The following is a 27,382-nucleotide window of genomic DNA, read 5'->3' on the forward strand; positions in this document are numbered from 1 at the left end:
TCTTAATGTTAATGGATCAAATGTGTGTGTGTCAGAGTGTTAACAATTTCAGTCTTTGGTAAGGGGCAGTGATATAGTCTTTTTTTCATTTTATCCCATACCAACACAAGTAGTTCATCACTAGTACTGTACAAACAATGTCATAGTTGCAGTTTCAGTTTGATTTCAAATCATTAAGGTCAGGTTAGTGATCTGCTGTACAAGAGGACAGAGAAATGTACATTTTACATTTACGTTACGTCTTCTCTGCTACATTAACATTTACAATAGTTCAACGACATGCAGATACGTGATTTACTCTCCCTCATCACCCTCCCTCCATCCCTCATCACCCTCCCTCCATCCCTCATCACCCTCCTTCCATCGCTCATCACCCTCCTTCCATCCCTCAGCCCCTCCCATCCATTTCCCCTCCCTCCGCACCCCCCCACGGCAGGATTAACCATAAACAATCTAAACGCTAACGTGTCAAAATCATTACAAAAATGAAAAAAAGCAAAACGATAAAATAAGTACGTCTCGACCAGGCCAATATATCTTACAAAGCAAAATAGGACAAAAATAGTATTAAAACAAGGTAGCAGCAACACAGAGTAGACTTACTTTTGTGAGGACGAAATAGAACCAGCAAGCCTCCAGTGCTTGGTGGCGACGATAGAATAGAAGAGTTAGTTCTGTAGAAAGCCTTCAGTGCAAAATATAAATTAGGAGCGATTCGTACTTTTCAATAAAGAAAATAAAAGGCTGTGTCCACAGTGGTTGGACAGGAAGTTGAAATTGACTTGCTATGCCTGGACTTTATTTGGGGCTTGCAATGCAATCACTTTACATTGCGGTGCCATTGTACGTTACAAATTCAACATTGCCCTGGTCTTAACCAATGTCAAATCAATGATACTCATAACTATTCTCTAAGTGCACAGTGAAATCAAAAACATTGGCACCACTGACTGACCTACACTATAGTCAGCATTGTGAGAACGTAATCTAACACCTAAAACATTGTCCTTTTTAAAAAGTAAGAACACATTAAAAACATTTTTGAATTTTTAAAAAAGAAATGATTCTGTCTGTGCAATGGTTCAAGTATGTAACCTAGTTCCTGCGCATAGTTAGTGCCGAGTCACACATAGACGTATCCTGTGTCTGCACCACTCTGGAGCAAAACAACAAAAACACACAAATACAAAACAAGTATTTACATATCTGAATAGAACTACAGAGTAGGGACTCCCTATTACTGGTCCATGGTCAGATATTGTTTACCCCCCCTACTGGTTCAGGTTAAGCTGTCCCTAGAATGGCAATTTTCACCTCGAACGACCAACTAGAACTGTCCAATTCAGAGGACGGGGAGGGTTTAGTCTCTAATGACGTTTCGTCTCTAAAGCCTATTCCCTATATAGTGCACTACTTTTGGACAGTCTTTATATGATGCTCCGGCCAAAAGTACTGCACTATATAGGGAAAAGGGTGTCATTTCAGATTTGTCTTAAAGGGGTGTGTCAAACACTCTTTCCGACGAGTCTTCTGTGTCATCCTCTGACTGGGACGCTTTGTGGTTGAGCCTCTCGGTCGTCGAGGAGACAGACAGGTTGCCATGGGTACTGTCATCGCTAAGCTTGGCCTTGCTGCTGTCCTGGACAAACTCCTGGATCTCTAGGGGCAACCGTCTGAACTTGTCCTGGTACTCCTGGTCCAGCTCGGTCTGCAGCTATTGGGAGAGAAGAGAACAAAGTATGGTTCTACAACAGAACCAAATAGAACCACAGAACAAACCGTGGCAAGAGAACGACAGCTACAAAGAGAACTGGTCCTAGTCCACCATCGCTGCAGCTATAGGAAGGAGAGAGGACAGAGAATGGGTCTGTAAGCAGCAACAGGGTGGGTCTACAGAACCAACAGAGTGGGCCTACATCATTATATACTGAACTTGTCCTTGCTACCCCTGGTAACTGAAGAGGAGAACAGAATATGGTGGCATTGACTAGTGATGACTGAGCTCCCTGCCTTCTGACAGACAGACGGGGAAGTCAGAGAGAGAGAGAAGGATACAGTCTGTTTTCTCCCAGGCATAGCCGCCGCTAATGATTACAGATGACAGGATTGTATTCATTCTGATCCAATAATTGCTTTAATGCTGATTTCTCTGTTTAACTACCCTGCTGCGTCCCAGGGGAGGGCCATAATTAAAGGAGAGCAGCAAAGATGAACCACATCACAATCTAAGAGCCTAAGAAAACAGCCCAACCCCTGCTCAGGTAATTATCCCCATTCCCACTATTTCAGAGAGTTATCATCGTACTGCTACAGACATCCATATTCACAATGGTGTTGTTAGTGATAATATGTTAGCTCTGTTACAGTTGGCCCAAGTTGGAAGCCCACTGTGGTAAGTTTGTCCAGTGCCTTTTTTTTTCTCCAAATACCACAAATATGGATACCCCCCCCCCCCCCCCCCGTTTTCAAATTGCGTAGAGGGCTCGGGCTGTCAACGTAGAGTATGAAGTTTGATGTCAAAGATGGACCTTCTTTATATGTGGATGCATGACACGAGCTCGGATATTATGGTCCTCACAGAGACTTGGCTAAACGGCTCGATCCTGGATAAGGACATTGACATTGCTGATTATAAAATCTTCAAGTGTAACAGACTGAAAAAAATTGGGAGAGGTGGCTTCACGTTCTCTAAATACCACTACCCCTCCCCCCAAAAAAATGTTTTTGTTGGTTCTGGTTATACACGTGTCCATAAACCAAAATACACATTTATGTGGGATTTACCACCTGACTCTGTAGCTGATTGGCAGCTTTTCAGGCAATTAAGAAATAGATGCTCTTCCTCAATCAAGAAAGCCAAATATATCTCAGACTCTGTCTAAATTTGGGAAATCAGTTAACGCACAGAGGAGAGGAAATTCCTTTCCTGCATAAGCAAGTTGTGTCAGACTAACATCATTACTGAGTAAAATGAGAAATAAAGCCTTTATCTCGGCAGGCTTTTTATTTGAAAGAAATGGTGGTTTAATTGACCCTGGTGAGATAGTCGACTGTCCGCCCCTCTTCCAGCCTCCAGCTGGCTCTATGGAAGTTCCGTCAACTTCTTCTTTGTTTTCATTTCAACAACTTTCTACCTGTGATGTGCTGGAGGCCTTGCGCCACATTGATGTTAAAAAAGAATCCACTGGGGCTGATTTGCCTGGTCCTTTCTCGCTGCAGCTTTTCTGCTCATCTGATTTATAGAACCTTGAACACATTTTTAAGGGTGCACTCTGCAGAAATCGCGCCGCCATCTTCTGGTTACTAAAATTGTAATCGTTTGCCTCATTTCAGTTTACGTGACAAAACAAGCAAGTAGAGTGTAGAGAATCATTGCACCATCTAAACCGCTGTGAAATATATTTTCCATAACCAAAAATATGGTATTTTCAGCTGTTTGAAGCTGGTGTAGAAAACCTAAAGTAAAAGTCACAAAAACAAAACTTAAGAACGGGAACCATAGAAATAGAGCACATAGAACATGTCCACCACACCTTAGACTTGCTTTCAATGAGAATAACAGATCTATTACTAACATTTCTATGTCACATATTGCAGCTTTAACCTTACAATTATTTCTGGTACCATCTCGAGGGTCTGGAAAGCAGCCAATATACTTCACAATGTTGGTGACCCGTGTGACCTAAATAATTATTGCCCCATTTCCAAACTCTCTTGCCAACTCAACCTAAATCCTTTTAAACTACGAAATGTATTCTATATGTACACCAGTCAGGATTCAGACAAGGTCATAGTACCATCTTTGCTATTTCTTTGGTTGGAAATTATGTTCTTAATGGCCCAGTGCCGTCAAAAGCATGATTTTCCTGTGTTTTATATACACTATATGATCAAAAGTATATGGACACCCAATTGTTTAAAATTATGGGCATCAATATGGAGTTGGGCCCCCCTTTACTGCTATAACAGCCTCCACTCTTCTGGGAAGGCTTTCCACTAGATGTTGGAACATTGCTGCGGGGACCTACTTCCATTCAGCCACAAGAGCATTAGTGAGGTCGGGCACTGATGTTGGGCGATTATGCCTGGCTCGCATTTGGCATTCCAATTAATCCCAAATGTATTCAATGGGGTTGAAGTCAGGGCTCTGTGCAGGCCAGTCAAGTTCTTCCACAACGATCTCGACAAAATTTCTGTATGGACCTCGCTTTGTGCCAGGGGGCATCATCATGCAAAACAGGAAAGCGCCTTCCCCAAACTATCGCCACAAAGTTGGAAACACAGAATCGTGTAAAATGTAATTCTATGCTGTAGCATTAAGATTTCCCTTCACTGGAACTAAGGGGCCTAGCCCGAACCATGATAAACAGCCCCAGGCCATTTTTCCCCCTCCACCGAACTTTACAGTTGGCACTATGCATTGGGACAGGTAGCTTTCTACTTGCATCAGCCAAACCCAGATTCGTCCGTCGGACTGCCAGATGGTGAAGTGTGATTCATCACTCCAGAGAAAGCGTTTCCAGCCAACGCATGGCATTGCGCATGGTGATCTTAGGCCTGTGTGTGGCTTCTCGGCAATGATAACCCATTTCATTAAACTCCCAACGAACAGTTGTCGTGCTGACGTTGCTTACAGAGGCCGTTTGGAACTCGGTAGTAAAGGTTGCAACCAAGGACAGGCGATCTTTCCGCGATACGCGCTTCAGAACTCGGCGGTCCCGTTCTTGTGTGGCCTACCACTTCACGGCTGAGCCGTTGTTGCTCCTAGACATTTTCACTTCACAATAACAGCACTTACAGTTGACCGGGTCAGCTCTAGCAGGGCAGAAATTTGACAAACTGACTTGTTGAAAAGGTGGCATCCTATGACGGTGCCACGTTGAAAGTCACTGAGCTCTTCAGTAAGGCCATTTCTACTGCCAATGGTTGTCTATGGAGAGTGCGTGGCTGTGTGCTCGATCTTATACACCTGTCGGCAACGGGTGTGGCTGAAACAGCAGGGAATAGCAGAAACCACTCATTGGAAAGGGTGTCCACATACTGGGGGAAGCATTGGAGTCATCATGATGCAGCATCCCTGTGGATGCTATGTAAAGTCCATCCCCCAATTTTCAAATAAACTACAAAATAAGTGTTTTCCGCACAGGTCTGTTCAGTATATGTCATTATACGGGCCTCCTTGAAGTCTCGATCAATCGATTCCTTGATCTTTTTGTCTGTAAATCCTTCTTGCCTAAACGTCTGCCATACCTTATCTTATTGTTAACCTTCAGAAGTATGTTACCAGACCGGAATCAGGGATGGCTTTCTCTGGAGAGCCCTTCAATGTCCACTGCGTTAGGTAACTCGGCTTTACTTTTTTTTTTTGCACCTCTCACGTGGAACGATCTCCTTAAAGTTGGTGAATGTGGTGCCTGTACTACAATTTGGGCAGGATGTTCGAGGACCTTTTTACTGAAGAATGTGGTTGTTTCATATTATTGTGTGGTTCTGTAGCTCAGTTGGTAGAGCATGGCGCTTGTAACGCCAGGGTAGTGGGTTCGATTCCCGGGACCACCCATACGTAGAATGTATGCACACATGACTGTAAGTCGCTTTGGATAAAAGCGTCTGCTAAATGGCATATTATTTATTTTATTATTTATTATTTATTGTATTTTTGCTTTCCGGGTTTTGTGTTCGCTTTTCATGTATTGTGTAATTGATGCGTAAATATAGATATGTACAGTATAATTGTTGTGTTGTTGTTTATTGATGCGTTTGACAGGTCTTCAATGTAAATTAAAATGTGTTCTTAATTGTATAAATAAAAGGTAAACATTTTTTTTTAAAGGACCATGTCAGAATCTAAGCGCTCAACTGAGGCTCGTCAGCATTACATGCGATGGGGAAAAAGGGCTGATTTGAATAACTCTGATCTTACAGAGGTAGACTCGCGCAAAAAAAACACACCATTTTTGTAGGATTACTTACTCATCAAAACAACCCTACGATTAATGTATCGCCAAATGACTTGTGGGCTAATGGTCAGGACGATGGCTGTCTTTGTGGGTAATACACCTTTTATACACAATCAAACTATTGTGAAGTGATCCAATATTAATTAACCTCAGTCCCACTCCAATCCAAGGAGCAATTCTTGAGAGTGGGGCTGTTCAAATCCAAACATGTTTCTACAGAGAAGCCTCCAGGTGTAAAGAGATGCTTGTAGGAGACACAGGCAGAGACGGATGAAGACTTTCCCACTGGAGGACTGGGGAGAGGAGGAGAGAGGGATGAAGACTATCCCACAGGAGGACTGGGGAGAGGAGGAGAGAGGGATGAAGACTATCCCACTGGAGGACTGGGGAGAGGAGGAGAGAGGGATGAAGACTATCCCACTGGAGGACTGGGGAGAGGAGGAGAGAGGGATGAAGACTATCCCACTGGAGGACTGGGGAGAGGAGGAGAGAGGGATGAAGACTATCCCACTGGAGGACTGGGGAGAGGAGGAGAGAGGGATGAAGGCTATCCCACTGGAGGACTGGATAGGGGAGCAGAGAGGGATGAAGACTATCCCACTGGAGGACTGGGGAGAGAGGGATGAAGACTATCCCACTGGAGGACTGGGGAGAGAGGGATGAAGACTATCCCACTGGAGGACTGGATAGGGGAGCAGAGAGGGATGAAGACTATCCCACTGGAGGACTGGGGAGAGAGGGATGAAGACTATCCCACTGGAGGACTGGGGAGAGGAGGAGAGAGGGATGATGACTATCCCATTGGAGGACTGGGGAGAGGAGGAGAGATGGATGAAGACTATCCCACTGGAGGACTGGATAGGGGAGCAGAGAGGGATGACTATCCCACTGGAGGACTGGGGAGAGGAGGAGAGATGGATGAAGACTATCCAACTAGGAATTGGAGTGAGGAAAGGAGAGAGGGCTGTATGGAGGAGAGAGGAAGGAAGTCAATCACATAGACTAGAGGACAGGTGAGGTGAGTGAGGTGATTACCCCTCCACGGACTCTTCAGGAACAAGGAGGAACCACTTGCCCTTCCAGACATTCAGTCCTTTCCTTTGCACTTGACTTTCCCTCCATTAAGTCTCCGCCTGATCCAAACAGACTCTGACACATCTTTCTGATTCCACCCCTCCTCACATAGGACAAGCTGTTCTCAGTGACAGAACCTGCCTGATGACAGAACCTGCCTCTGTACCATGGAAATAATACATTTAGTCACCTGCGTCCTAAATGGCACCCTATCCCCTACATAGAGCACTACTTTTCATCAGTCCTAAATGGCACCCTATCCCCTACATAGAGCACTACTTTTCATCAGTCCCAAATGGCACCCTATCCCCTACATAGAGCACTACTTTTCATCAGTCGTAAATGTAGTGCACCGAGTATACCAAACATTAGGAACACTTTGCAATATCAGAACAGCCTCAACAGGACTCTGCAAGGTGTCGAAAGCGTTCAACAGGGATGCTGGCCCATGTTGACTTCAGTGCTTCCCACAGTTGTGTCAAGTTGGCTGGATGTCGTTTGGGTGGTGGACCATTCTTGATACGCACGGGAAACTGTTGAGCGTGAAAAACCCAGTAGCGTTGTAGTTCTTGACACACCTACTACCATACTCTGTTTTTTGTCTTGCCCACTCACCCTCTGAATCGCGCACGTACACAATCCATGTCTCGATTGTCTCAAGGCTTCAAAATCCTTCTTTAACCCGTCTCCTCCCCTTCACCTACACTGATTGAAGTGGATTTAACAAGTGACATCAAAGAGGGATCATAGCTTTCACCTGGATTCACCTGGTCAGTCTATGTCACGGAAAGAGCAGGTGTTCTTGATGTTTCGTATACTCAGGTGTATCTGGAAAAGGGAGCAAATGAGGATGCAACACATATCTTATCATCATGCATCACACAGGGCAGTTCTATTCCAATTCGTCTACTCTTACTCTTTCGCTAACCGAGCTTGAAGTTGTGTCTGCTCTGATTGGACCACCTTTTCTAAGGTGTGTGTGTCACATTCATACGGGAGCCTAAGGTGACCTCTGCCCTGATCAGACCACACACCCCAAGGTGACCTCTGCCCTGATCAGACCACACACCCCAAGGTGACCTTCCAGGAAGAGCGTTTTGCCAGATGGCAAAAGACGCTCCGCTCTGCAGCCCGTCTCCTCCCCGCTGCTGACCCACTTAGGAAGGGACAGTCTGCCGCACGCGTGAGTGTGACAGAGAGATTGTGAACTGTGTGTGTGTGTGTGTGTGTGTGTGTGTGTGTGTGTGTGTGTGTGTGTGTGTGTGTGTGTGTGTGTGTGTGTGTGTGTGTGTGTGTGTGTGTGTGTGTGTGTGTGTGTGTGTGTGTGTGTGTGTGTGTGTGTGTGTGTGTGTGTGAGAAGGGGAGCGAGAGTATGTGTGGTCTGCTGTCCTCCTGTAAGCCATAGGCCCCGAGGTCCTTTGATTAAAGCTGTCATCTCTCTCTTAGCTCGGATGGTTTCATGGTGTTTAAAAGAAAGGTGGGGTGGAGCAGGAGGGTGTGAGGTGAAATGGGGTGGGTGGCTGGAAGTAAATGGTTCATGGGGTGTGTGTGTGTGTGTGTGTGTGTGTGTGTGTGTGTGTGTGTGTGTGTGTGTGTGTGTGTGTGTGTGTGTGTGTGTGTGTGTGTGTGTGTGTGTGTGTGTGTGTGTGTTCATTGCCATCGGGGATGCATGCGCGCGTGTGTCGGTTGGGGACAGGGTGTGTGTGTCGGTTGGGGACAGGGTGTGTGTGTGTCGGTTGTGGACATGGTGTGTGTGTGTCGGTTGTGGACATGGTGTGTGTGTGTCGGTTGTGGACATGGTGTGTGTGTGTCGGTTGTGGACATGGTGTGTGTGTGTCGGTTGTGGACATGGTGTGTGTGTGTCGGTTGTGGACAGGGTGTGTGTAAATGTTGGAGACAGGTTGTATATCAGGACGAGGTGTGTGGGCTGGGACAGGGTGTGTGTTTGTCGGTTGGGACAGGGTGTGTGTGTGTCGGTTGTGGACATGGTGTGTGTGTGTCGGTTGTGGACATGGTGTGTGTGTGTCGGTTGTGGACATGGTGTGTGTGTGTCGATTGTGGACATGGTGTGTGTGTGTCGGTTGTGGACAGGGTGTGTGTAAATGTTGGAGACAGGTTGTATATCAGGACGAGGTGTGTGGGCTGGGACAGGGTGTGTGTGTCGGTTGGGACAGGGTGTGTGTAAATGTTGGAGACAGGTTGTATATCAGGACGAGGTGGGTGGGTTGGGACAGGGTGTGTGTGTGTGGGTTGGGACAGGGTATGTGTAAATGTTGGAGACAGGTTTTATATCAGGACGAGGTGTGTGGGTTGTGGACAGGGTGTGTGTGTGTCAGTTGTGGACAGGGTGTGTGTGTCGGTTGGGGACAGGGTGTGTGTAAATGTTGGAGACAGGTTGTATATCAGGACGAGGTGTGTGGGTTGGGACAGGGTGTGTGTGTGTCGGTTGGGGACAGGGTGTGTGTAAATGTTGGAGACAGGTTGTATATCAGGACGAGGTGTGTGGGTTGGGACAGGGTGTGTGTGTGTGGGTTGGGACAGGGTGTATGTAAATGTTGGAGACAGGTTGTATATCAGGACGAGGTGTGTGGGTTGTGGACAGGGTGTGTGTGTGTCGGTTGGGGACAGGGTGTGTGAGTGTCGGTTGGGACAGGGTGTGTGGGTGTCGGTTGTGGACACGGTGTGTGTGTGTGTCGGTTGGAGACAGCGTGTGTGTAAACGTTGGAGACAGGTTGTATATCAGGACGAGGTGTGTCGGTTGGGGACAGGGTGTGTGTGTGTCGGTTGGGGACAGGGTGTGTGTAAATGTTGGAGACAGGTTGTATATCAGGACAAGGTGTGTGGGTTGTGGACAGGGTGTGTGTGTGTCGGTTGGGGACAGGGTGTGTGCAAATGTTGGAGACAGGTTGTATATCAGGACAAGGTGTGTGGGTTGTGGACAGGGTGTGTGTGTGTGGGTTGGGACAGGGTGTGTGTAAATGTTGGAGACAGGTTGTATATCAGGACGAGGTGTGTGGGTTGGGACAGGGTGTGTGTGTGTCGGTTGGGGACAGGGTGTGTGTGTGTCGGTTGGGACAGGGTGTGTGTAAATGTTGGAGACAGGTTGTATATCAGGACGAGGTGTGTGGGTTGTGGACAGGGTGTGTGTAAATGTTGGAGACAGGTTGTATATCAGGACGAGGTGTGTGGGTTGGGACAGGGTGTGTGTGTGTCGGTTGTGGACATGGTGTGTGTGTGTCGGTTGTGGACATGGTGTGTGTGTGTCGGTTGTGGACATGGTGTGTGTGTGTCGGTTGTGGACAGGGTGTGTGTAAATGTTGGAGACAGGTTGTATATCAGGACGAGGTGTGTGGGCTGGGACAGGGTGTGTGTGTGTCGGTTGGGACAGGGTGTGTGTGTGTCGGTTGTGGACATGGTGTGTGTGTGTCGGTTGTGGACATGGTGTGTGTGTGTCGGTTGTGGACATGGTGTGTGTGTGTCGGTTGTGGACAGGGTGTGTGTAAATGTTGGAGACAGGTTGTATATCAGGACGAGGTGTGTGGGCTGGGACAGGGTGTGTGTGTGTCGGTTGGGACAGGGTGTGTGTAAATGTTGGAGACAGGTTGTATATCAGGACGAGGTGGGTGGGTTGGGACAGGGTGTGTGTGTGTGGGTTGGGACAGGGTATGTGTAAATGTTGGAGACAGGTTTTATATCAGGACGAGGTGTGTGGGTTGTGGACAGGGTGTGTGTGTGTCGGTTGTGGACAGGGTGTGTGTGTCGGTTGGGGACAGGGTGTGTGTAAATGTTGGAGACAGGTTGTATATCAGGACGAGGTGTGTGGGTTGTGGACAGGGTGTGTGTGTGTGGGTTGGGACAGGGTGTGTGTAAATGTTGGAGACAGGTTGTATATCAGGACGAGGTGTGTGGGTTGGGACAGGGTGTGTGTCGGTTGGGGACAGGGTGTGTGTGTGTCGGTTGGGACAGGGTGTGTGTAAATGTTGGAGACAGGTTGTATATCAGGACGAGGTGTGTGGGTTGGGACAGGGTGTGTGTAAATGTTGGAGACAGGTTGTATATCAGGACGAGGTGTGTGGGTTGGGACAGGGTGTGTGTGTGTCGGTTGGGGACAGGGTGTGTGAGTGTCGGTTGGGACAGGGTGTGTGGGTGTCGGTTGTGGACACGGTGTGTGTGTGTGTCGGTTGGAGACAGCGTGTGTGTAAATGTTGGAGACAGGTTGTATATCAGGACGAGGTGTGTCTGTTGGGGACAGGGTGTGTGTGTGTGGGTTGGGACAGGGTGTGTGTAAATGTTGGAGACAGGTTGTATATCAGGACGAGGTGTGTGGGTTGGGACAGGGTGTGTGTGTGTCGGTTGGGGACAGGGTGTGTGTAAATGTTGGAGACAGGTTGTATATCAGGACGAGGTGTGTGGGTTGTGGACAGGGTGTTGTGTGTAAATGTTGGAGACAGTTTGTATATCAGGACGAGGTGTGTGGGTTGGGACAGGGTGTGTGTGTGTCGGTTGGGGACAGGGTGTGTGTGTGTCGGTTGGGACAGGGTGTGTGTAAATGTTGGAGACAGGTTGTATATCAGGACGAGGTGTGTGGGTTGTGGACAGGGTGTGTGTAAATGTTGGAGACAGGTTGTATATCAGGACGAGGTGTGTGGGTTGGGACAGGGTGTGTGTGTGTCGGTTGTGGACATGGTGTGTGTGTGTCGGTTGTGGACATGGTGTGTGTGTGTCGGTTGTGGACATGGTGTGTGTGTGTCGGTTGTGGACAGGGTGTGTGTAAATGTTGGAGACAGGTTGTATATCAGGACGAGGTGTGTGGGCTGGGACAGGGTGTGTGTGTGTCGGTTGGGACAGGGTGTGTGTGTGTCGGTTGTGGACATGGTGTGTGTGTGTCGGTTGTGGACATGGTGTGTGTGTGTCGGTTGTGGACATGGTGTGTGTGTGTCGGTTGTGGACAGGGTGTGTGTAAATGTTGGAGACAGGTTGTATATCAGGACGAGGTGTGTGGGCTGGGACAGGGTGTGTGTGTGTCGGTTGGGACAGGGTGTGTGTAAATGTTGGAGACAGGTTGTATATCAGGACGAGGTGGGTGGGTTGGGACAGGGTGTGTGTGTGTGGGTTGGGACAGGGTATGTGTAAATGTTGGAGACAGGTTTTATATCAGGACGAGGTGTGTGGGTTGTGGACAGGGTGTGTGTGTGTCGGTTGTGGACAGGGTGTGTGTGTCGGTTGGGGACAGGGTGTGTGTAAATGTTGGAGACAGGTTGTATATCAGGACGAGGTGTGTGGGTTGTGGACAGGGTGTGTGTGTGTGGGTTGGGACAGGGTGTGTGTAAATGTTGGAGACAGGTTGTATATCAGGACGAGGTGTGTGGGTTGGGACAGGGTGTGTGTCGGTTGGGGACAGGGTGTGTGTGTGTCGGTTGGGACAGGGTGTGTGTAAATGTTGGAGACAGGTTGTATATCAGGACGAGGTGTGTGGGTTGGGACAGGGTGTGTGTAAATGTTGGAGACAGGTTGTATATCAGGACGAGGTGTGTGGGTTGGGACAGGGTGTGTGTGTGTCGGTTGGGGACAGGGTGTGTGAGTGTCGGTTGGGACAGGGTGTGTGGGTGTCGGTTGTGGACACGGTGTGTGTGTGTGTCGGTTGGAGACAGCGTGTGTGTAAATGTTGGAGACAGGTTGTATATCAGGACGAGGTGTGTCTGTTGGGGACAGGGTGTGTGTGTGTGTGGGTTGGGACAGGGTGTGTGTAAATGTTGGAGACAGGTTGTATATCAGGACGAGGTGTGTGGGTTGGGACAGGGTGTGTGTGTGTCGGTTGGGGACAGGGTGTGTGTAAATGTTGGAGACAGGTTGTATATCAGGACGAGGTGTGTGGGTTGTGGACAGGGTGTTGTGTGTAAATGTTGGAGACAGTTTGTATATCAGGACGAGGTGTGTGGGTTGGGACAGGGTGTGTGTGTGTCGGTTGGGGACAGGGTGTGTGAGTGTTGGTTGGGACAGGGTGTGTGGGTGTCGGTTGTGGACACGGTGTGTGTGTGTGTCGGTTGGAGACAGCGTGTGTGTAAACGTTGGAGACAGGTTGTATATCAGGACGAGGTGTGTCGGTTGGGGACAGGGTGTGTGTAAATGTTGGAGACAGGTTGTATATCAGGACAAGGTGTGTGGGTTGTGGACATGGTGTGTGTGTGTCGGTTGGGGACAGGGTGTGTGCAAATGTTGGAGACAGGTTGTATATCAGGACAAGGTGTGTGGGTTGTGGACAGGGTGTGTGTGTGTGGGTTGGGACAGGGTGTGTGTGTGTCGGTTGGAGACAGGGTGTGTGTGTGTCGGTTGGGACAGGGTGTGTGTAAATGTTGGAGACAGGTTGTATATCAGGACGAGGTGTGTGGGTTGGGACAGGGTGTGTGTGTGTCGGTTGGGGACAGGGTGTGTGTAAATGTTGGAGACAGGTTGTATATCAGGACGAGGTGTGTGGGTTGTGGACAGGGTGTTGTGTGTAAATGTTGGAGACAGTTTGTATATCAGGACGAGGTGTGTGGGTTGGGACAGGGTGTGTGTGTGTCGGTTGGGGACAGGGTGTGTGAGTGTTGGTTGGGACAGGGTGTGTGGGTGTCGGTTGTGGACACGGTGTGTGTGTGTGTCGGTTGGAGACAGCGTGTGTGTAAACGTTGGAGACAGGTTGTATATCAGGACGAGGTGTGTCGGTTGGGGACAGGGTGTGTGTAAATGTTGGAGACAGGTTGTATATCAGGACAAGGTGTGTCGGTTGGGGACAGGGTGTGTGCAAATGTTGGAGACAGGTTGTATATCAGGACAAGGTGTGTGGGTTGTGGACAGGGTGTGTGTGTGTGGGTTGGGACAGGGTGTGTGTGTGTCGGTTGGAGACAGGGTGTGTGTGTGTCGGTTGGGACAGGGTGTGTGTAAATGTTGGAGACAGGTTGTATATCAGGACGAGGTGTGTGGGTTGGGACAGGGTGTGTGTGTGTCGGTTGGGGACAGGGTGTGTGTAAATGTTGGAGACAGGTTGTATATCAGGACGAGGTGTGTGGGTTGTGGACAGGGTGTTGTGTGTAAATGTTGGAGACAGTTTGTATATTAGGACGAGGTGTGTGGGTTGGGACAGGGTGTGTGTGTGTCGGTTGGGGACAGGGTGTGTGAGTGTTGGTTGGGACAGGGTGTGTGGGTGTCGGTTGTGGACACGGTGTGTGTGTGTGTCGGTTGGAGACAGCGTGTGTGTAAACGTTGGAGACAGGTTGTATATCAGGACGAGGTGTGTCGGTTGGGGACAGGGTGTGTGTAAATGTTGGAGACAGGTTGTATATCAGGACAAGGTGTGTGGGTTGTGGACATGGTGTGTGTGTGTCGGTTGGGGACAGGGTGTGTGCAAATGTTGGAGACAGGTTGTATATCAGGACAAGGTGTGTGGGTTGTGGACAGGGTGTGTGTGTGTGGGTTGGGACAGGGTGTGTGTGTGTCGGTTGGAGACAGGGTGTGTGTGTGTCGGTTGGGACAGGGTGTGTGTAAATGTTGGAGACAGGTTGCATATCAGGACGAGGTGTGTGGGTTGGGACAGGGTGTGTGTGTGTCGGTTGGGGACAGGGTGTGTGTAAATGTTGGAGACAGGTTGTATATTTCAGGACGAGGTGTGTGGGTGGAGACAGGGTGTGTGTGAGTCGGTTGGGGACAGGGTGTGTGTAAATGTTGGAGACAGGTTGTATATCAGGACGAGGTGTGTGGGTTGGGACAGGGTGTGTGTGTGTCGGTTGGGGACACGGTGTGTGTGTGTTGGTTGGGACAGGGTGTGTGTGTGTCGGTTGGGGACAGGGTGTGTGTGTCGGTTGGGGACAGGGTGTGTGTAAATGTTGGAGACAGGTTGTATATCAGGACGAGGTGTGTGGGTTGGGACAGGGTGTGTGTGTGTCGGTTGGGGACAGGGTGTGTGTGTGTTGGTTGGGACAGGGTGTGTGTGTGTCGGTTGGGGACAGGGTGTGTGTAAATGTTGGGGACAGGGTGTGTGTAAATGTTGGAGACAGGTTGTATATCAGGACGAGGTGTGTGGGCTGGGACAGGGTGTGTGTGTGTCGGTTGGGGACAGGGTGTGTGTGTGTCGGTTGGGGACAGGGTGTGTGTGTCGGTTGGGGACAGGGTGTGTGTGTCGGTTGGGGACAGGGTGTGTGTGTCGGTTGGGGACAGGGTGTGACGAACACCACACCTCGTTATCACCTGGGGGTGGAGTGACAGCTGAGGTAATTAAAAGTCACAGTAATGGGGTGAAGAGGGAGGAGAGGACGAGCAGATGGAGCGAGCAGGGTCTCTCTCTTTCTCTCGCTTTCTGTCAGTCTCCATTTCTTCTCCCACCTTTCTCAATGCGGCATCCAACAGAGTGGAGAGCTGAGCCTCCTCCAACAGTGCTGTCTAATAGAAGGTCTCATCAGGTGTCCGGATCTGACTGAGCAACCTCAACTACCCTTCAGAGACCAGCGCAGTGTTTGTGTTCGTGTGTGTGGTTTCCGCTTGGACCCAAACGAGCACTTAAACACGGTATCACCTCAGAAGACCCATCATCTGTCAAAACACACACACACACTCACTTCTGCCTTTCTTAAAATACTATACTGGATGACTTTCACCATCTGTCCTCATTCTGAGGCGCATCGAGGGAAGCGGTGTGTGTGTGTGTGTGTGTGTGTGTGTGTGTGTGTGTGTGTGTGTGTGTGTGTGTGTGTGTGTGTGTGTGTGTGTGTGTGTGTGTGTGTGTGTGTGTGTGTGTGTGTGTGTGTGTGTGTGTGTGTGTGTGTGTGTGTGTGTGTGTGTGTGTGTGTGTGTCGGAGGGCCTCGGTACTAAATTCGGTTCCAAATGAATGTGTGGCTTCTTGTCACTTTCAGTACTAGAGCTAGTAAGACAGGTTACATAACTTTTACTCCAGCCCTACACACGCAAGGTCCCAGGGAGCAGCTGATTAGTTGAATCAGGTGTGTTCGATTAGGGCTGGAACAAAACCCTGCGGGAGGGGAGATGTCCAGGAGGATGTTTGGCCACCAGTGATAACATCCAGCATTAACGATTTAGAATCATAGTGCACTACTTATGTCCAGGGCCCGCAGAGTGCACTTAATAAGGAATACAGATCCATTTAAAAGCTGCTGGGCAGTCTTCTGGTACTGTAACATGGTTTAGGTACAGCAGAACCCAGTCCATTTTCAACCCTAGCAGTTCCAACCCACTCCTGTGATATATGCCACACTGTGTGTGTTTGTCCCCTCCTGTCCTAGATAGATCCAAACACAGTCCAATTAGGCTCTCCGTGACCAGGAGGTGAATGAGGGGTCACCACTCTGAAATGTGTGTGCTGGCTGTCTGAGGGGTTGCTTAAGCACCATTTGCATTCTTTCCAGTGGTCCACAAGAGAGGCATAATGAAGGAGAGAGAGCAAGAGAGAGAGACAGAGAGAGAGAGAGAGAGAGAGAGAGAGAGAGAGAGAGAGAAACAGAGAGAGAGAGAGAGAGAGAGAGAGAGAAACAGAGAGAGAGAGAGACAGAGAGAGAGAGATGGGCTTTATGAATTGTTTATTTGTCTGTGTTGGGCTTTAGCCAAGATTATTCTGTACAGAGTTAAGTATATTTGTCCAGGACTCAATTGTTCCTCGACGAGAGAACGGACAGGTTTTATATATATTTTCTCTCCTCTCTTTCTCTACCCCCCCCCATCCCATTATTTATATTCCTCTCTCACTCCCTCAGTTTTTCCTTCTTTTCTTATAGTAATGCTGATATATAGAGCTGGCTCATTGTGACAGCGTGGAACTATTATACAGCGATGTAGAGGGGAGGGTTTCCAGCAGGACAACAAGAGATGTGAAACCTTTCAAGACACCTTCATTAGTCAACACCGACACACACACGCGCGTGCGCACACACATCCTGCCATATCAGCCTCAGAGGGTGACCACCATGGTTTGAGCTGAAACAGCAGCCCTGTCATCCAACACCACAGGCAAGCAGGACTGTAACCTGGCACACAACCACACACATGCAGATATACTCACAAGCACAAACACACGTAGACACAAATGTGTGACAAAAGGCTTCGTCTCACTGCATCGGCTTTCCTCTGGGAGTAGCAATGTTCCCTGTGGGCAGGGTGTGAGTGTGTGTGCGCGTGCGTGTGCGTGTGCGTGTGTGTGTGTGTGTATGCATTAATTATTGATGTGACCCTATGGAATGGAGAGAGGAGCAGACCAAAGGCAGCGATGAGGGAAGCCATGACCGCCAACAGTCAGAGAGGCATAGAGAGAGAGAGGAAGAGGGAAGGAGGGGAAGAATGAGGAAGAGAGAGAGTGGGATAAAGGGGGAGAGTAGAGAGAGAGAGGGAGGAAGAGGGAAGGAGGGGAAGAATGAGGAAGAGAGAGTGGGATAAAGGGGGAGAGTAGAGAGAGAGAGAGGGAGGAAGAGGGAAGGAGGGGAAGAATGAGGAAGAGAGAGAGTGGGATAAAGGGGGAGTGTAGAGAGAGGGAGGAAGAGGGAAGGAGGGGAAGAATGAGAAAGAGAGAGAGTGGGATAAAGGGGTAGAGTGTAGAGAGGGAGGAAGAGGGGAGGAGGGGAAGAATGAGAAAGAGAGAGAGTGGGATAAAGGGGGAGAGTAGAGAGAGAGAGGGGGAGGAAGAGGGAAGGAGGGGAAGAATGAGAAAGAGAGAGAGTGGGATAAAGGCGGAGAGTACAGAGAGGGAGGAAGAGGGGAGGAGGGGAAGAATGAGAAAGAGAGAGAGTGGGATAAAGGGGGAGAGTAGAGAGAGAGAGGGGAGGAAGAGGGAAGGAGGGGAAGAATGAGAAAGAGAGAGTGGGATAAAGGCGGAGAGTACAGAGAGGGAGGAAGAGGGGAGGAGGGGAAGAATGAGAAAGAGAGAGAGTGGGATAAAGGGGTAGAGTATAGAGAGGGAGGAAGAGGGAAGGATGGGAAGAATAAGGAAGAGAGAGTGGGATAAAGGGGGAGAGTATAGAGAGGGAGGAAGAGGGAAGAATGAGAAAGAGAGAGAGTGGGATAAAGGCGGAGAGTACAGAGAGGGAGGAAGAGGGAAGGAGGGGAAGAATGAGGAAGAGAGAGAGTGGGATAAAGGGGGAGAGTAGAGAGAGGGGAGGAAGAGGGAAGGAGGGAAAGAATGAGAAAGAGAGAGAGTGGGATAAAGGGGGAGAGTAGAGAGAGAGAGGGAGGAAGAGGGAAGGAGGGAAGAATGAGGAAGAGAGAGAGTGGGATAAAGGGGGAGAGTATAGAGAAGGAGGAAGAGGGAAGGAGGGGAAGAATGAGGAAGAGAGAGAGTGGGATAAGGGGGAGAGTATAGAGAGGGAGGAAGAGGGGAGGAGGGGAAGAATGAGGAAGAGAGAGAGTGGGATAAGGGGGAGAGTATAGAGAGGGAGGAAGAGGGGAGGAGGGGAAGAATGAGGAAGAGAGAGAGTGGGATAAAGGGGGAGAGTATAGAAAGGGAGGAAGAGGGAAGGAGGGGAAGAATGAGAAAGAATAGGATAAAGGAGTCTCTCCGTCTATCCCTCCCTGCCTCTCCGTCTATCCCCCGTCTCTCCGTCTATCCCCCCGTCTCTCCGTCTATCCCCCCGTCTCTCCGTCTATCCCCCCGTCTATCCCCCCGTCTATCCCCCTGTCTCTCCGTCTATCCCCCTGTCTCTCAGTCTATCCCTCCTGTCTCTCAGTCTATCCCTCCCTGTCTCTCCGTCTATCCCTCCCTGTCTCTCCGTCTCTCCCTCCCTGTCTCTCCGTCTATCCCTCCCTGTCTCTCCGTCTATCCCTCCCTGTCTCTCCGTCTATCCCCCCTGTCTCTCCATCTATCCCTCCCTGTCTCTCCGCCTATCCCTCCCTATCTCTCCGTCTATCCCTCCGTCTATCCCTCCCTGTCTCTCCGTCTATCCCTCCCTGTCTCTCCGTCTATCCCTCCCTGTCTCTCCGTCTATCCCTCCCCATCTCTCCGTCTATCCCCCCGTCTCTCCGTCTATCCCCCCGTCTCTCCGTCTATCCCCCGTCTCTCCGTCTATCCCCCCGTCTCTCTGTCTATCCCCCCGTCTCTCCGTCTATCCCCCCGTCTATCCCCCTGTCTCTCCGTCTATCCCCCTGCCTCTCCGTCTATCCCTCCCTGTCTATCCCTCCCTGTCTCTCCGTCTATCCCTCCCTGTCTCTCCGTCTATCCCTCCCTGTCTCTCCGTCTATCCCTCCCTGTCTCTCCGTCTATCCCTCCCTGTCTCTCCGTCTATCCCCCCTGTCTCTCCGTCTATCCCTCCCTGTCTCTCCGCCTATCCCTCCCTATCTCTCCGTCTATCCCTCCGTCTATCCCTCCCTGTCTCTCCGTCTATCCCTCCCCGTCTCTCCGTCTATCCCTCCCCGTCTCTCCGTCTATCCCTCCCTGTCTCTCCGTCTATCCCTCCCTGTCTCTCCGTCTATCCCCCCTGTCTCTCCGTCTATCCCTCCCTGTCTCTCCGTCTATCCCTCCCTGTCTCTCCGTCTATCCCTCCCTGTCTCTCCGTCTATCCCTCCCTGTCTCTCCGTCTATCCCTCCCTGTCTCTCCGTCTATCCCTCCCTGTCTCTCCGTCTATCCCTCCCTGTCTCTCCGTCTATCCCTCCCTGTCTCTCCGTCTATCCCTCCCTGTCTCTCCGTCTATCCCCCCTGTCTCTCCGTCTATCCCTCCCTGTCTCTCCGTCTATCCCTCCCTGTCTCTCCGTCTATCCCTCCCTGTCTCTCCGTCTATCCCTCCCTGTCTCTCCGTCTATCCCTCCCTGTCTCTCCGTCTATCCCTCCCTGTCTCTCCGTCTATCCCCCCTGTCTCTCCGACTATCCCTCCCTGTCTATCCCCCTGTCTCTCCGTCTATCCCCCGTCTCTCCGTCTATCCCCCCGTCTCTCCGTCTATCCCCCCGTCTCTCCGTCTATCCCCCCTGCCTCTCCGTCTATCCCTCCCTGTCTATCCCTCCCTGTCTCTCCGTCTATCCCTCCCTGTCTCTCCGTCTATCCCTCCCTGTCTCTCCGTCTATCCCTCCCTGTCTCTCCGTCTATCCCTCCCTGTCTCTCCGTCTATCCCTCCCTGTCTCTCCGTCTATCCCCCCTGTCTCTCCGACTATCCCTCCCTGTCTATCCCCCCTGTCTCTCCGTCTATCCCTCCCTGTCTCTCCGTCTATCCCTCCCTGTCTCTCCGTCTATCCCTCCCTGTCTCTCCGTCTATCCCTCCCTGTCTCTCCGTCTATCACTCCCTGTCTCTCCGTCTATCCCCCTGTCTTTCCGACTATCCCTCCCTGTCTATCCCCCTGTCTCTCCGTCTATCCCTCCCTGTCTCTCCGTCTATCCCCCTGTCTCTCCGTCTATCCCCCTGTCTCTCCGTCAACCCCCCTGTCTCTCCGTCTATCCCCCTGTCTCTCCGTCTATCCCCCGTCTCTCCGTCTATCCCTCGTCTCTCCGTCTATCCCTCCCTGTCTCTCCGTCTATCCCTCCCTGTCTCTCCGTCTATCCCTCCGTCTATCCCTCCCTGTCTCTCAGTCTATCCCTCCCTGTCTCTCAGTCTATCCCCCGTCTCTCCGTCTATCCCCCGTCTCTCCGTCTATCCCCCGTCTCTCCGTCTATCCCCCATCTCTCCGTCTATCCCCGTCTCTCCGTCTATCCCCGTCTCTCCGTCTATCCCTCCCTGTCTCTCCGTCTATCCCCCTCTGTCTCTCCGTCTATCCCCGTCTCTCCGTCTATCCCCCTGTCTCTCCGTCTATCCCTCCCTGTCTCTCCATCTATCCCTCCGTCTATCCCTCCCCGTCTCTCCGTCTATCCCTCCCTGTCTCTCAGTCTATCCCTCCCTGTCTCTCAGTCTATCCCTCCCTGTCTCTCAGTCTATCCCTCCCTGTCTCTCAGTCTATCCCTCCCTGTCTCTCAGTCTATCCCTCCCTGTCTCTCAGTCTATCCCCCGTCTCTCCGTCTATCCCCCATCTCTCAGTCTATCCCCGTCTCTCCGTCTATCCCCGTCTCTCCGTCTATCCCTCCCTGTCTCTCCGTCTATCCCCGTCTCTCCGTCTATCCCCCTGTCTCTCCCCCTGTCTCTCCGTCTATCCCTCCCTGTCTCTCCATCTATCCCTCCGTCTATCCCTCCCCGTCTCTCCGTCTATCCCTCCCTGTCTCTCCGTCTATCCCTCCCCGTCTCTCCGTCTATCCCTCCCCGTCTCTCCGTCTATCCCTCCCCGTCTCTCCGTCTCTCCCTCCCCGTCTCTCCGTCTATCCCTCCCTGTCTCTCCGTCTATCCCTCCCTGTCTCTCCGTCTATCCCTCCCTGTCTCTCCGTCTATCCCTCCCTGTCTCTCCGTCTATCCCTCCCTGTCTCTCCGTCTATCCCTCCCTGTCTCTCCGTCTATCCCTCCCTGTCTCTCCGTCTATCCCTCCCTGTCTCTCCGTCTATCCCTCCCTGTCTCTCCGTCTATCCCTCCCTGTCTCTCAGTCTATCCCTCCCTGTCTCTCCGCTATCCCTCCTGTCTCTCCTTCTTCCTCACTCATTTTCTCTTCCTCCCTCCCTCACTCTCCCTATTTTCTTTTGTGGTTTCTCTCTCTCTCTCTGTCCCTCCCTCTCTCGGTCTTTCTACAGGCCACCACCAGGCAGTCCCTGGGTTGTGTCATCAGGCTCCAAATTAACAGATTGCAGAGAGAGTCGTGGATAGAAGATGGGGAGGGGTGTGTTTGTGTGTGTGGGGCGAGGAGGGGGGGTAGAATGAGCGTTTCCATGACAACTGCACAGGGCTCCGGTGTGTTGCATCACGGACCAAACACTGTGTGCGTTTGTGTGTGCGTCACTGTGTGTGTGTGTGACGGTGAGTTTTTGATAGAGGAAAAGTGTACGTGAGAGTGTTACAGTAATGGCTCCTGCACTCGGGAACGCCACCATTTTCTGTTGCCTGCTCCGAAAAGGATGAGACCGGGGCCATCTACCTCCACACACATACACCCCATACTCACACCGCATGTGTCTCCCGGTGCACACACGTGTACGCGAGTGACACACGTGACGCATATACACTTCTCCTCCCAGTCGTCTCACATCCTGTGTGAGCAAGTGTGAGAACCACAATAATGGTGTTGTAGGTGTGAATGGCATTTCACCTGTCTAGGCTAGCTACACAGTCAAGTAGGAGGACAACTGGTGCAGTGTGTAGGTGTAGGGTAATAGAGATTACTGTCCAGGTGTATCAGACCTAGAGTTCCCAATTACATTCCTATATCTTAGTCATTCAGCAGACCCTCTTAGCCAGAGTGACCTATAATTAGGGAAGGGAAGACTACCACATAGCATGACTCTCCCAGGTAAAACCTTGACATATGACCTATAATTACTTACTATATGAGTTAAATAATTCAATATGTTCAAAAGCTGCTTTTCTGTTTCAGAATGGTGTGGGAGTATCACAACGACAGAATGGTGTGGGAGTATCACAACGACAGAATGGTGTGGGAGTATCACAACGACAGAATGGTGTGGGAGTATCACAACGACAGAATGGTGTGGGAGTATCACAACGACAGAATGGTGTGGGAGTATCACAACGACAGAATGGTGTGGGAGTATCACAACGACAGAATGGTGTGGGAGTATCACAACGACAGAATGGTGTGGGAGTATCACAACAACAGAATGGTGTGGGAGTATCACAACAACAGAATGGTGTGGGAGTATCTCAACAACAGAATGGTGTGGGAGTATCTCAACAACAGAATGGTGTGGGAGTATCACAACAACAGAATGGTGTGGGAGTATCACAACAACAGAATGGTGTGGGAGTATCACAACAACAGAATGGTGTGGGAGTATCACAACAACAGAATGGTGTGGGAGTATCACAACAACAGAATGGTGTGGGAGTATCACAACAACAGAATGGTGTGGGAGTATCACAACAACAGAATGGTGTGGGAGTATCACAACAACAGAATGGTGTGGGAGTATCTCAACAACAGAATGGTGTGGGAGTATCACAACGACAGAATGGTGTGGGAGTATCACAACGACAGAATGGTGTGGGAGTATCACAACAACAGAATGGTGTGGGAGTATCTCAACAACAGAATGGTGTGGGAGTATCACAACAACAGAATGGTGTGGGAGTATCACAACAACAGAATGGTGTTGGCGTGTACCGGTCATTAAGAAAATTAAGACGTGCAGACCGCTGATTGGCCAGCTCATCCTCCTCTAGACCGTTGATTGGCCAGCTCATCCTCCTCAGGAGTATGACATACTCTATGATGAAATAGCAAGCTTTTTTTTCTTCTTAAATGGTCTGTTTGAGATTACAAGTTTGAGTTGGGGTCTTTGAAGTGTTTTTTTCCCTTTCTGCTTGGGCCACCAATATGAGCTTAGGACGAGTCCATAACATTATTTGGGTATGAGTTAACAGAATATGAACTTTTAAAAGTGATATTTTCACTGGACAGTTAGCTACTTTAAGATAATCAACCATAACACTAGGGCTGAGTACCCTGGTGCAATGGTATGTCTTTGAGAGCGATGTTGGAGGTGTGTGTGTGTGTATGTGTGTGTGCTCAATCAGCGTCTACCGTACTGTGGGTGTGAAGCCATTTTGATTAGAACATTAGCAGGACACCATCACCTGAATGCGCACCCGCGGAGAGTGACGACAGACAAGACAGAGGACACGCGCTCTCTCTCCCTCCTCTTTCTCTCCATCCCCTATCATACACACTCTCTCTCTCTCCCTCCATCAGCTATTCCCTCTCACACTCTCTCTCCCTCCCTGCCCATACCGACTCCATATCTCTCTCTTTCCCCATTTTCTCTCTCTCTCTCTTCTGACATGTTGCCGTATAGCCATGGCCTAGGCAACACAAACGTTGAAGTAACGGAGCACATGCTGACGTTTGGAGACCAAAAGGCACAGCCCCGCAACCTGGCAGATTCCTCCATGTAAAACAACTGACCCTCCATTGGAACACGGGCTTAAAAGTTCTGCGTCTTCAGACACACAGTAAACGGGTTAGGAGCTATAACATTCACTTCGGCCAGACGGATACAGTAGCAAGTAGGTTGAGTTAAAACTGGACATGGAACATGAGTGGTTATTTGGGTAAACTGGCCTCAGTCGCATCTATTTCCTTCTGCACAGCGGGATAGCAGCTGGCCTGACACACACACACACACACACACACACACACACACACACACACACACACACACACACACACACACACACACACACACACACACACACACACACACACACACACACACACACACACACACACACACACACACACACACACACACACACACACGTGAGGCAGCGTAGCGTGGTGCTAACCCGGGCGGGCGGGCGGTCGCAGTGAAAGATGTGAGGGTCTCCACAGACCAGGGATGGTTATAGCGGTCCATTAGCGGCTGCTCTGAGCCCAGAGGAGAAATCTGGGTCAGAACCATGTGTGTGTGTGAGAGAGAGAGAGTGTGTACATGCGTCAGTGAAAATGTGTGTGTGTCTTCATATTAGCCCTATCCTGGTTAGTCATGCCCTCCTCCATTAGCCCTGCATGGAACTCTCACTTGACTTCATCATCATCATCATCATCACTCTCTTTTTCTACTCCTCTTCGAGAATTGTCATAATATCTGGGCTGGGGGATTCAGAGTGTGATCGAAGGAGAGAGCCTACGACAGGAAACGGGGGGAGAAAATGACATCCTCACAAGCCGTACTCTTACACGCCCACACGCACACCGTGGAATAATGAGCACGGAGGATCTGCTACTGTAGGAAGTTGGCTGACTCTTAACGACAGCTTAAGACAGTATAACTGTGACTAGCTATTGAGAAAAGCACTATTCATTGTTTCAAGACTTTCCCATCGTCCCTGTGCCGCACTAGTAAGTACAACATCATCCATGCCCCCCCTTCTAATATGTCCAATGCATTTCACATTTTCATATATCAAAGTACATCTCAACTCCACGATACCGCACCCACCGGAGTTGAGTGCAACTTGGAGTGAACCTCCGGCTTCTTCAAAATGTCCATTCTTAAACCTATGTTGGTTCTCTGTTCACTGAAGCACATACTTTTAAAAAATACAACTTCAATCAAATACAACCACCCACGGTTTCCTCATTGCTGTTGCTCGGAGATTGCAGTCGGTGGTTGTAATTTTATGAAAAAGTATGGGATTTCAGCAAACAAAGAAAGGCCCTCAACAGAGGACAAACAACAGAGGACAAACACCGTGTGAGTATACCAAACCTTAAGAACACCTTCCTTATATTGAGTTGCACCCCCCCCCCCCTTTTTAGCCTCAGAAGGTGTTGAAAGTGTTCCACAGGGATGCTGGCCCATGTTGACTCCAATGCTTCTCATAGTTGAGTCAAGTTGGCTGGATGTCCTTTGGGTGGTGGACCATTCTTGAAACGCACAGGAAACTGTTGAGGATGAAAAATCCAGCAGCGTTGTAGTTCTTGACACAAACCGGTGCGCCTGGCCCTACCCTGTTCGAAAGGCACTTAAATATTCTGTCTTGACGATTCACCCGCCGGATGGCACACATACACAGTCCATGTCTCAATTGCCTCAAGGCTTAAAAGGTTTAAAACGTTTAAAAATCCTTCTTTACCCCGTCTCCTCCCCTTCACTTACACTGATTGAAGTGGATTTAACAAGCGACATCAATAAGGGACCATAGCTTTCACTTAGGCTGACCAGGTTAATCCATGTCATAGAAAGAGCAGGTGTTCTTAATGTTTTGTATACTCAGTGTATGTACACAGTAAAGGTTAAAGAATTAAAAAAATAAAAATGTAAGTAATTGACTTCACAGCAACTTGCGGATGTGGTATCGTGGAGTTGAGATGTGCAGTGCATTCGGAAAGTATTCAGACCCCTTCCCTTTTTACACATTTTGTTACGTTACAGCCTTATTCTAAAATGGATTCAATACATGTTTTCCCTCATCAATCGACACACAACACCCCATGACGACAAAAGCAAAAGCTGTTGTATTGTTTTTGCAACTTTATGATAATAAAAGAAACTGGAATAGCTTACTTACATTAGAATTTAGACCCTTTGCAATTAAACTCGAAATTGAGCTCAGGTGCATCCTGTTTCCATTGATCATCCTTGTGAGGTTCCAAAAGGCACCTCAATGACTTTCAGACCATGAGAAACAAGATTCTCTGGTCTCATGAAACCAAGATTGAACTCTTTGGCCTGAATGCCAAGCGTCACATCTGAAGGAAACCTGGCACCATCCCTACTGTGAAGCATGGTGGTGGCAGCATCATGCTGTGGGGATGGTTTTCTGCAGCAGGGACTGGGAGACTAGTCAGGATCGAGGGAAAGATGAACAGAGAAAAGCACGGAGAGATCATTGATGAAAACCTGCTCCAGAGCGCTCAAGACCTCAGACTAGGGTGAAGGTTCACCTTCTAACAGGACAACGACCCTAAGCACACAGCCAAGACAACGCAGGAGTGGCTTCGGGACAAGTCTTTTGAATGTCCTTGAGTGACCCAGCCAGAGCCTGGACTTGAACCCGATCGATCTCTGGAGAGACCTGAAAATAGTTGTGCAGTGACACTTGGCAGGGTAGCCTAGTGGTTAGAGCGTTGGACTGGTAACCGGAAGGTTGCAAGTTCAAACCCCTGAGATGACAAGATACAAATCTGTCGTTCTGCCCCTGAACAGGCAGTTAACCCACTGTTCCTAGGCCGTCATTGTAAATAAGAGTTTGTTCTTAACTGACTTGCCTAGTTAAATAAAGGTCAATTTTATTTTATTTTAAATAAACTCCCCATCCAACCTGACAGAGCTTGAGAGGATCAGCAGAGAAGGATGGGAGAAACTCCCCAAATACAGGTGTGCCAAGCTTGTAGCGTCATAACCAAGAAGACTCAAGGCTGTAATCGCTGCCAAAGGTGCTTCAACAAAGTACTGAGTAAAGGGTCTGAATACTTACCTAAATGTGATATTTCAATTTTTGCATTGTCATTATGGGGTATAGTGTGTCGATCGATGAGGGGAAAAATGATTTAATCCATTTTAGAATAAGTCTGTAAGGGACGGGCGATATGGCAAATAAATGATCACGATATCTATATCATTTTACATCATTTTTCAATCGATAACGATAATTATCACGATATCTATATCATTTTACATCATTTTTCAATCGATAACGATAATTATCACGATATCTATATCATTTTACATCATTTTTCAATCGATAACGATAATTATCACGATATCTATATCATTTTACATCATTTTTCAATCGATAACGATAATCATCACGATATCTATATCATTTTACATCATTTTTCAATCGATAACGATA

The 27,382-nt window shown here is 49.4% G+C and overlaps 1 protein-coding gene across 2 annotated transcripts in view; it reads right to left on the reverse strand.

The window, feature by feature from the left end:
* Positions 1–429: 429 nt before the first annotated feature.
* LOC123990996 (1-phosphatidylinositol 4,5-bisphosphate phosphodiesterase beta-1-like) overlaps positions 430–27,382 on the reverse strand; it is a 256,259-nt gene continuing 229,306 nt past the window's right edge. Inside the window, exon 33 of one of the 2 annotated variants that reach the window (XM_046292086.1) lies at positions 430–1,714. In XM_046292086.1, coding sequence (XP_046148042.1) covers positions 1,493–1,714 — 222 coding nt within the window. In that variant the 3' untranslated portion in view covers positions 430–1,492. The remainder of the gene's footprint in view (positions 1,715–27,382) is intronic. The other variant, XM_046292087.1, reaches the window with a different exon arrangement.

The sequence above is a fragment of the Oncorhynchus gorbuscha genome, linkage group LG12, assembly GCF_021184085.1.
Source record: "Oncorhynchus gorbuscha isolate QuinsamMale2020 ecotype Even-year linkage group LG12, OgorEven_v1.0, whole genome shotgun sequence".
NCBI lineage: Eukaryota > Metazoa > Chordata > Actinopteri > Salmoniformes > Salmonidae > Oncorhynchus > Oncorhynchus gorbuscha.